This window comes from Eretmochelys imbricata, chromosome 3, assembly GCF_965152235.1.
Source record: "Eretmochelys imbricata isolate rEreImb1 chromosome 3, rEreImb1.hap1, whole genome shotgun sequence".
NCBI classification, from domain to species: Eukaryota; Metazoa; Chordata; order Testudines; family Cheloniidae; genus Eretmochelys; species Eretmochelys imbricata.
In genome coordinates, this window is record NC_135574.1 from 115,819,324 (window position 1) to 115,829,450 (window position 10,127).

Below are 10,127 nucleotides of genomic sequence, written 5' to 3' on the forward strand. Positions count from 1 at the left end.
GTCTATAAGTTTGCATGCCTGAGATGGGCTGGTGTGAAAATACCCGATCAACCATTGTTTCTAGCTTCAAAACACTGTAGTTTGTGGATTGGGCAGTAGGGAAAAATGAGTCTCCAACTAGCATGCATGCTTTGGGTTGAATCAAGTTTTGTCTCGTCAACATGTGCTGATCCACTGCCCCAGCACAAGGGAGGAAATGCTTGCAGGAACATGAGAGGGAAAGAAGTTAAAAAGGGAAGGGGCAAAAATAATCCTTCTTCATTGTACAACAGACTCTTTCTGATGTATCCTCCTTCACCCCAACCAAAGCCAAGCAGCTTGAACATGATGTGCTCTGTGCATGAATCTGCTAGAGCCTCCATACAGTAGAATTTGCTTGTCTGGTACATAGCACTTCATTTATTTATTTATTTATTTATTTTATGTTCTGTGCAGCTGCTGTGAGATTTTAGTGGGGGAGGGAATCCCTCTCAATTATTGTGGAGAAATAGAGGCTTGCCCTAACATGAATAAATCCTTCTCTACAGCAGGCTGTGCACTTGAATTCAGAGCAAGGATTCTCCTGCCTGACACTGAGTTAATATTCCCAAACAAAAACCTTTGTTAAATTTCAGATAAGATTACTAAATTATTCCCCTTTTTAATAAAACAGTAATAAAAGAATGTGGTGGCCCAAAAACTTAGAGTAGATTGCAGTATCTGGGACTGCTCCAAATGCCATTAAAATCAACAGGGATCTTTCAACTGACTTCAATGGTCTTTAATTAGGTCCTTTAGTTATAGTCCACAGTAAGGAGCTGCCTCACCCCAGGGGAAGTTCTGGATGTTTCACGTGCCAGGTAACAATATGAGTGGACTCCACGTTTGAAAAGCTAATCGGGATCTTTATTCATAGGTGCTGGAGTATGGGGGAGCTTGAAGAAGTTTCCATGATATACAGGGTTAAGTCAGTTATTTTTGTCAAGGTCCAGATTTCTTGGTAGCCTCTGGAGAAAATAATAAAAAAAATAAGAATAATGCTAATAATAAATAAAAATATTTTAGGGTCCATTCAAAAACATCTGGCGGGCCAGATTTGGCCCACAATCTGCCTATTGACTACCCCTGGTTTACAGTTTGGTTCAATGGCTCTCAGCACCCTCACTATACAAATTGTTCCAGCCCCCCGTCTTTATTAAAGCTACTGTTTACAAAGGTGCTGCAACTTCAGCTAGTATTTGCAGCATGTGCACACTGACTGATTAATTGGTTTCTTTCAAAACTCTTTCCTCCTGCAGCCCATGTTCCAACTTCCAAGTTCCATGCAGGTGGCTACAGTGGGAAGCATCTTGCACACCTGCTACTACATCTTTTTGTAGGGCACTACATATTCCCCCATTTAGATAGTCAGTTCAACTTGCTAGTGGGGTGGGGTTAGTGGTGGGCCCAGTTCCACTGTGCCACCCTTGGCAGAGCAGTGTTCTACCTAGGATTATAGGGAAGGAGCAAACTCCACAGTCCTCTGAGCCCAGGGAATGGAATTCTGCCTTTGACCTTGAATGAGACATAAAGCAGAGGGTGGGGGTTGAGAAGAGGCTCCCTAGGGATAATCTAGCCCTCAACTGGAGAAAAGTTTGGAAATTCACTGGCAAGGCTACCCAGGTCTGTCAATCACCAATGACTGAGTGACTTTTAAAATGTACTATTTGAAACTGAAGCCTTTCAAATGAAACCTTTGTTTACCCTCTTGGTGTGGTACATGTTATGTTAATGGCATACACATAGAAAGGTTAGATAAAAACATATTTTTGAAAGGTTGCACTGTAACTTTATTTTTATTTCTTAAAATCTAGAGCCTTGTCAACACAAGAACCCAAAACAGAGAGAGACAAAACAGGCTGCTCCCTAAACAAAGAGGCACAATTCACCCCATCTTAATGTAAGCTGCCTGTCTGTTGCTATCTGACTGCTACTAGGCCCAGATTGCACAAAGAGCCCCCTACCATGCATGGAGGACCAGGAAAACCCACTGAGCATTTAAAGCGAGAGTTAACAATTTCAATACAATTTTCAGTACCTCACAATGCAGCTGGTAAATCTTGTGCTCACAAGGATGTTATACTTTCTGATGGAGTCTAAGCACACAAAAGGAAAATGAGATACTCACAAAGCAAGCACTGTGCTTGGGCCTGGACTGGACCCTAAATCAGTAAATGGTGTATTTATTTTACATACAGTTCAGTTGCCACAGGTATGAGCCAGAGGATGGGGGGATGCAACAAGTCTTACCCACTCTTTGCAGAGTTGCCAAGTGTAGCCACTGCTCTTAGTGTCCCCTAAAGTACAAGATACCCCAAAGGGGGGGAATATACAGTCCCTCCAAAGGGGTGTACAGGTAGGTGTACTTCCCTGTGCAGCAGGGAGCTCCAGGGGGAATTCTCTATCAGGCAAGATTCCTCCTGGTGCTTTTGCAGCCCCCATCTAATGAAAGGATGTTGACAGGATATAATTGAGACCATGGGCCAGATCCTTGGTCTCTCATTGCTCTTCTTTGTGGGACTTCCCAGGGTGGGCTGTGGACATCTCAGGGGTGGGCAGATGGGGAAGAAGATTACACTGTAGCAATCCTGCTTGGTGGATTGGCTCCTGTAATGCTGAGCCAGTGATGGTTAAACAATCAGCAAACTAGGTCACCTGTAAGCAACCCTTAAGGACATATCAAAAGGGTATTGCAATGGTAAAGAGGGCCATTCCTTGCAGAGATCTATCAAAGCCATGTTAAAGTAGACTAGAATCTTTAACCTGTTTGCCTGTATTGTTAGAGAATGAAAGAGTAATAGCTAAATGTGTCTATGTTTATCTGCATTCTATTAGCAATCTAACAACATGATTGAATTAAGGTGTAGATGCTATATTCTATTTCTGTCTTATAATGCTTCATTACTGCATTCTATTGACTTGGAGATCAAAAGGGGATATTATCATTTAGATGAGGACTTGTGGTGTAATAATATTATTGTCCTAATCTCCCCTGGGAGCTTGTAATTCCACATAGTAAATCACCTGTGAACTGTCTTGATAGTTTGAATGGCTGTTGCTGAAGGTATTGGCTGAGAAAAGATTCCCCCCGCCCCAACCCCGCTCTCCTGCTGGTAATAGCTCACCTTAAGTGATCACTCTCTTGTTACAGTCTGTATGGTAACACCCATTGTTTCATGTTCTCTATGTATATAAATCTCCCCACTGTATTTTCCACTGAATGCATCCGATGAGGTGAGCTGTAGCTCATGAAAGCTTATGCTCAAATAAATTTGTTAGTCTCTAAGGTGCCATAAGTCCTCCTTTTCTTTTTGGGTAAGATCTGAGACTCATATTGACCTGGAGATAAGTCTCTGGTCTTTTGGGATTGGTGGACTTCACATATGGTGAATCAGGTTTTAAATAACCTCTCATTATATTAGACTTGAGTGTCTAGATGGAAGGCAAGGGCTGGAATGCTTAAAGGGGATTGTGTTTGGCTTCTTGGTGACAAGTGTGGTATTACAGAAGCTGTTTTGTTATTGGCTTGGTGAATCTAATTATTGAATAAACCACCAGTTGGGGGATTTTCTGCCCCATTCCTTGCATTCTGCCCTGAGTGTAGCATTCTCAGCATGACCCATACAGGCCCCCGATCACAGCTCCTTAGGAGACACTATCTGCCAGGGCAAGTTAGAGCTTGAGGCTGCTCTAGCTCTTCTGAGAGACTGCGTGGAGGTCACAGTAATTTGCGTAAAGCCACCAATGCCCCAAAAACCCAGGTGTGGCAAGTTCTGCTAGAGTGAAGCATTGTAATACTTTCTCTAATGTACTAGTTGCTTTTGATGACTGAGCATTCTAGAATGGAAATGGATGGATATAGATTCACAAATCAATAGATGCAGTTTTCAGTATTTACTACATTTGGATGAAATTCATGTTTTGCAGGGGGCTAACACAAGGACTATATACCATATAAGACCCACTAAAACTCCTTGGGTATGTCCACACTGCAATAAAAAGCCCGCAGCTGGTCCCATCAGCTGATTTGGGCTCATGGTGCTCAGACTAAGGGGCTGTTTAACTGCAGGGTCCCAGAGCCCAGGATCCAAGCCCATTAGCCTGAGCCCTGTGAGGCCAAGTCAGCTGACACAGGCCAGCTATGGGTGTTAAATTGCAGTGTAGACATACCCTTAGGGCTTCATTGGTGCCTACGCTCTATGCTGGCCCACTGCATGGGGATAAATGTTACCCTTTAGAATTGCCACAGTGCATCCACATTTTCTGTGGAAGCAGGTGAGTTCTGGGTGTGTGTACGGGAGGGGGATTGGGATTGGGATCTGTGTGTCCAGCTAAATGACTGAAGTAACAAAAGAGGAGGCTAAAATGTATGCTTTGTGAAAGGAAATGAGTTTTAATGTGTAGACACTGCAATAGTCTGTCTGACCTCAGTGGAATAACACTATAGAGGACTTTGACCCTGTATTTGTTAATTTGCATATAAAGGCACAGAAGTTTAATATCAGCTGAGTGTTCTAGTTGGATGGGTAACAGTTGGGGAAAGGACTGAAGTGCTGAGCTCAATATTTTGTCAATTTCTCTGCATGATTTTAATAATGTGAAATGTTTACTTGCATGCATAGGTGGTAAAAATGTCTGGCTATAGTCATTTGGGGCCAGATCCTCTCCGCGGGGCTCAGTGATCACTATAGTCACTGGCTGGACTCCGGGCTGCTGAAATGCTGAGGAGACAGCATGCCCTGTTGCCTCTGTCACTGGGACAGAGTAAGTGCTCAGATACTGTGGTGATGGGTGGCAGTATAAAACCTCTTAGATAGAAAGTCAATTCCCAGACAGTCCCCAAAGTACACTCATGTATTCTGGTTTAGATGACAAAACGTCATCATAAGGGCTAGACTGTACCCTTCCGTGGTTGTTCAGGGAAGTAGGAGGGAGTCATGGCTACCCAAGTGGCACCTCTGGCACTTGTGGAAGTGTATGGGCTGTTCTCAAGGTGATTCATGCTGGGAGCAACTGGGCAGTAATTAGAAAGAGACATGGCTCTGCCCTTCTATCCAATGGCCAGGAAAGCTGTTTGGACACATAAATGGGCATAACAAATTGCTCCCCACACCATGCAAATGAGGAGCCCTGTAAAGCATTGTGCCTCTGTGAAGGCATTTTGAATGGAGTATAATGAATATGAACTCACCTGAATGCTGCTGGTAACTATTTAGATCTCTGTTTCCATAACTGAGAATTGCAGAACAGGCTCCTGCATGTAGCTTGCCTATTCCCATTAATTGGACAGGGGAAAACCACATTACTTTTGGCTCAGTCAGCCATACAGCACAATGCTCTGCCAGGAGTTTGTGGGCCAGAAAGGTGTCTCAGTTTGACTGTGTTCAGACTGAGGCCACTTTGGAGCTGAATAGATGCCAGAATGTTCCCAGCTGGGAATAATGCTCTCAGACAATATCCCATGCAATTATCCTCTGACCTGTCTTCACTTGTTCATCCCCATTTGGGAATGCTGCTAAGAACCATACATATCAGAGAGCAGAAGTAACAGGCAAGAAGTAGTCAAGGGGGAAAACTCCATAAGTTCATATTTAGGGATCTGGACTGGTCTCCTAAACTTCCAAAATGTCAGTTGCTTATTTGGAGCTTGTCCAAAATATCTGAAAATCTAATAAGCTCGCATATGAGGTCTGTGGTATTTTTAGTTCTATCTAGAACCTGAGAATGCAAAAGCATATGAAGTGAATGGAAATATTATACTCACACACACACATCACCATACCTTTTAGAACCTCAGTGCAAGGTTTGCTTGTGCTCAGTTCTAGAAATAGGTAAAGAGTTAGCTGAAGTGGCTCACCCATTTTTAGAAATGGATGGGGATGTCTGAGGAAAAAATTGATCCTTTTTCTGTTACACTGCTGATCATGTGGATAAGAAAATTATCCTAGCTAGGATATTTTCCAGAGCCTCTCAATGCTGATTATTAGAGTGCAGGCATGTGTAAGAGGGCTAGAAATTTACACTTTGTGCAATGACAGCTTGACATTTATATGTCCCCAAAACTGGGGGTCAGGAGGAGGGAAAGGTCCATCAGCTTTTTGTGTTTCAGTGGCCACCTCTGACCAAAGTAATCTCAGTGCTTTTCCGGTAGAACCGTACATCTGGTCTGCATCTGATTGTAATAGGTACTAACAGCCTCCTGCAAGGTCATGAGTACCTGCCACTTTCAGTCTTCCCTCGCTCTCTTTGGTATCAAACAGGAGTTACTGACTGGAGTCACACTGTTAAAAACTAGTGTCAGTGAGATCAGCATCAAACCCTGTGTTTCTATTGCACCATAATTACAAGTTGCATGTGCCCTCTGTAATGTCACTAAACGAACATCTTTAATCCTTATTGTTTGGGCACGTTTTAAGAAGCCTGCCATATCAAATTCATTTTCTAGACTGAATAGCCTGTATGGTAAATAAAGCAACCTTGATGTTTATTTTCTGTGTTTTAGGTCAGATGATAATAGCCTTCTCGGTGTCCATGGTGATTGGATTGGTGATTGGAGGGATAATCTGGGCTTTGTTTACTTGCCTGTCCCGTCGCAGAGCCAGTGCGCACATTTCACAGTGGAGCTCATCAATCTCTAGCCGCCGTTCCAGACCTGCTTCTCAGGGCCATGCTGCCAACAGGACTGGATTCTACCGTAACAACAGCTGTGAACGTCGTAGCAATCTCAGCCTGGCCAGCCTCACGTTCCAGCGACAAGCCTCCCTGGAGCAAGCCAACTCCTTCCCAAGAAAGTCAAGCTTCCGAGCCTCCACTTTCCACCCCTTTTTGCAATGCCCTCCGCTCCCTGTGGAAACTAACAGTCAGCTGATTACTCTGTCTCCCACCACCACCACCACTACCCTTGTGGGGACCACCACCAACAGCTTAACTCGTCCTGAATTCCACTGGTCCAACAACAGCCTCCGCATCTGCCATTCAACACAAACACCTCCTCCTGCCTATGAGACCATCATTAAAGCTTTTCCAGACTCTTGAACTGAAGTCTTTCTTTGTTTCTTTAAAAGAAGGACTCTCCATCATCTGAAGCAGATTTTCTGTATGCTCTGAAGGCCTCTGGGAAGCTCCCTGGTGCTGTGGCATGCTGCAGGCAAACACAAGGGACATGCACAGATGACAGTGATTTGCTAGGGCAAGGTGTGGTATCCTGCAGCCCCAACTGAACTGGTCTGCAGTGTAATTTTGAATTTATATTATACCTTTAATCTGTAATCATTGTAAGGCTTTTAGTTTAGAAGAAAGAAACTTCTGCAGGCTACAAAACTGGCAACTTAAACGAGCCACATTAGGAACCATTTGTTGATAATCGCTTATTAATTTCCTGCAAAGTTCACCCATTCATTATGTTTGTTAGAAATCTTGTTCTTATACATTTGTCTGTGAGTCTTAAGTTTTCATTAGATACTTTCCTTCATCTCTTACATCCTGGGCTGGTTCTATGCCTCCTGAACCACAGGGTTTCCTATAGCTTAGGAATCCCTTGGAAGAAGTAGAGTTTAAAGTGGTTTTAGTGTCACAGTCTTGTGGCAGGTACTAGGGCCCCTGTTTTGATATTTGTAGGGGGCTCCAAATGACCACAGGCCAGTCCTGTTTACCACAAATTCCCAAAAATATGGCAAAAAAAGATGGAGTGTCCCAACATTTGTGCCATGGGAGAAATTTCTAACCGACATTAAAAAGGAATAACTCTATAAAAGGACTTCGTCCTGCAACCTAACAGGGGTCACATTTTATTACCCTATAAGGTTACAAGGATACTAGTCTTGGTCCCTAAGATAAACAACATGAATGGCAACTGTTTTTTATTTGAGCTTCCTGTTTTTCTATGGGAATACTCATTTCCTTTCTTTAAATTGTTTTTCAGTTTGTACTAACGTTTCATCCTTCCTGATGTATAATACAGTGAAATCCTGCATTTTGCTAAAACAAAATTTCTTAGACATCTAGGGCGAAATCCTGGCCTCACCAAATTCAATGTCAAAACTCCCATTGACTCCAGGATGTCAAGCCTTCAGTCTAAAATAATGAAACTGCTTTAGGGTATGGAGATGCTTAGGACAGATTAACGCCTGTTTTTGACTGTCAGACCTGTAGAGCTATTATAACATGCTGGCCCACTGGCTTAGCGGTGACTGATTGTATTCACATGTGAGAAGTCCAGGCTTGGGAGCAACGGAGATAGCACAGACACATGGAGCCTGATTCCACTCCCATTGACTGCAATGGGAGCTGAATCATTTCCATGGTGGATAGTCTCAGACTTGAACACAGAGAAGGGCATTTCAGTTTAGAGAGTACCACCTGCTGTGCAGGGCTGGATTAACTCTCTTGTGGGCCAGGGGCTATTAGATTGTGTGGAACCCCTGTATACAAGTCTTTTTCCTCAGAGGGAGTTTGGTGCAGGAGGGGGCTGGGGCAGGGGGTTGGGGTGCAGAGGTGGTGCGGGTTTGGGAGGGAGTTTGGATGCAGCAGAGGATTCTGATCTGGGCACAGGGGGTTGGGGTGGAGAAGGGGGTGTGAGGTGCAGGCTCCGGCTGGGAGGTGCTTACCACAGGTGGCTTCTGGCCGGCAGTGCAGCAGGGCTCAGGATGCCTGCCTGCCTGCCATAGCCCCACACTGCTCCCAGAAGCGGCTGGCTGCTAGCCTGTCTCTGAGCGCCCCTTGGAGGCGGGCAGTGGGTCTCCGTATGCTGCCTGCGCCCACAAGTGCTGTCCCCGCAAGTGCCACCCCCCCACAGCTCCCATTGGCCAGGAACCAGCTCTTATCACTGCAGTCTCTAAACCTGCTATTTTCTCTTTGCAACCATTACTATTAATTCTAAACAACCTGTCCAGCTTTCTAACTGTAAAGGCAAACTAATTTGAATGTATCAGACAGACTGGCTTTTTTTCATTTTAAGAAGTTAAACCTGATTGCTAGAGCTCCACATTGTCCATACAGATTGCATACAGCATTTTATTTTAGAAAGTATGGATTAGAGTAAACTAAGAACACTACTAGATCTGAAAATGCCATCTGACTCCAGTGATGGCAGGATATGGCCCTAAAATAGTGAAGAGAGAAGTGTTATTTACCCTTTCCCATAATACAGCAATCAGTTCTATTATTGTATTAGATCTCTTATTGTTTTTATTTAGATTTACAGTAGGCTTCACTCTACTCTAAAGGCTTACACAGTATCTCTCTTGCAGATAATGGCATCTGTTGTAACATGCCCATGAAAAATTGCATCTAACCCTGCCCCCCTTGCTCACTGACTTTAGTGGTCTACTTGAATGAGAACAGCAAGGAGGATTTGGTCCACAGTATGTAACCAAGGTGTTAGAAATTCCTTCACAGAGAAATAATTTTAAAATAACTGAATATGTACTTATGGGTTATAAATGCAGGATTTGCAATAGAGCTTTACATGATATATTATTCCTTTTATTACACTATATTTAGTAAGTAATATAGGAAGAAAAGCTATAATGTACTGTATTTTTTTCTCTTGAAATCTTCATTGGACACACAAACTGTTTTACATTCCCTGGATTAGAGGAGTTAAAAATTTGAAATATTTTGTGCATAACCAATTTGGAAGTCAGCTGCTTAACTAACAGCTTAAACAATAATGGATATGAATATTTTGTAAGCATTGTGGAGACTTTGAAATGTGAAATAAAGGTAGAAATTATAATCTGTACTGCATGATTTTCCTTAAGCTACATTTTACATGTGAAAGAACTAATTTATATGTAAAATCCTTGCTATAGAAAGCAGACATAAAGAGCTGGAAAAGTTATATAAATAGTGTCAAGTTCAGCATTTATTCTATGATAAGATCCAGTGGCTAGAACCTGATATTAAAAAATTCTAATGGGAAACAAGGCTCAAATGTTTAACAGTGAGAGTAATTAACTGGAATCACAGTATGCAGTAGATTCTCTGTCACCTTAAGTCTTTAAATCAGGATTGGATATCTTTCTAAGAAATATGCTCAAAGGAGTTCGAACTGGCAGGGTTTTGAGCAGTATGTCCTTGATCCAGGAAAGTGGGTAAGCATACATTGA

The 10,127-nt window shown here is 43.0% G+C and overlaps 1 protein-coding gene across 2 annotated transcripts in view; it reads left to right on the forward strand.

Moving 5' to 3' along the window:
• The window catches only part of MYCT1 (MYC target 1), a 33,734-nt gene extending 25,261 nt beyond the window's left edge, over positions 1-8,473 (forward strand). For both annotated transcript variants that reach the window (XM_077811796.1, XM_077811797.1), the window contains exon 2: positions 6,521-8,473. In XM_077811796.1, the coding sequence (XP_077667922.1) occupies positions 6,521-7,053 (533 nt within the window). In that variant the 3' untranslated portion in view covers positions 7,054-8,473. The remainder of the gene's footprint in view (positions 1-6,520) is intronic.
• Positions 8,474-10,127: the final 1,654 nt, after the last annotated feature.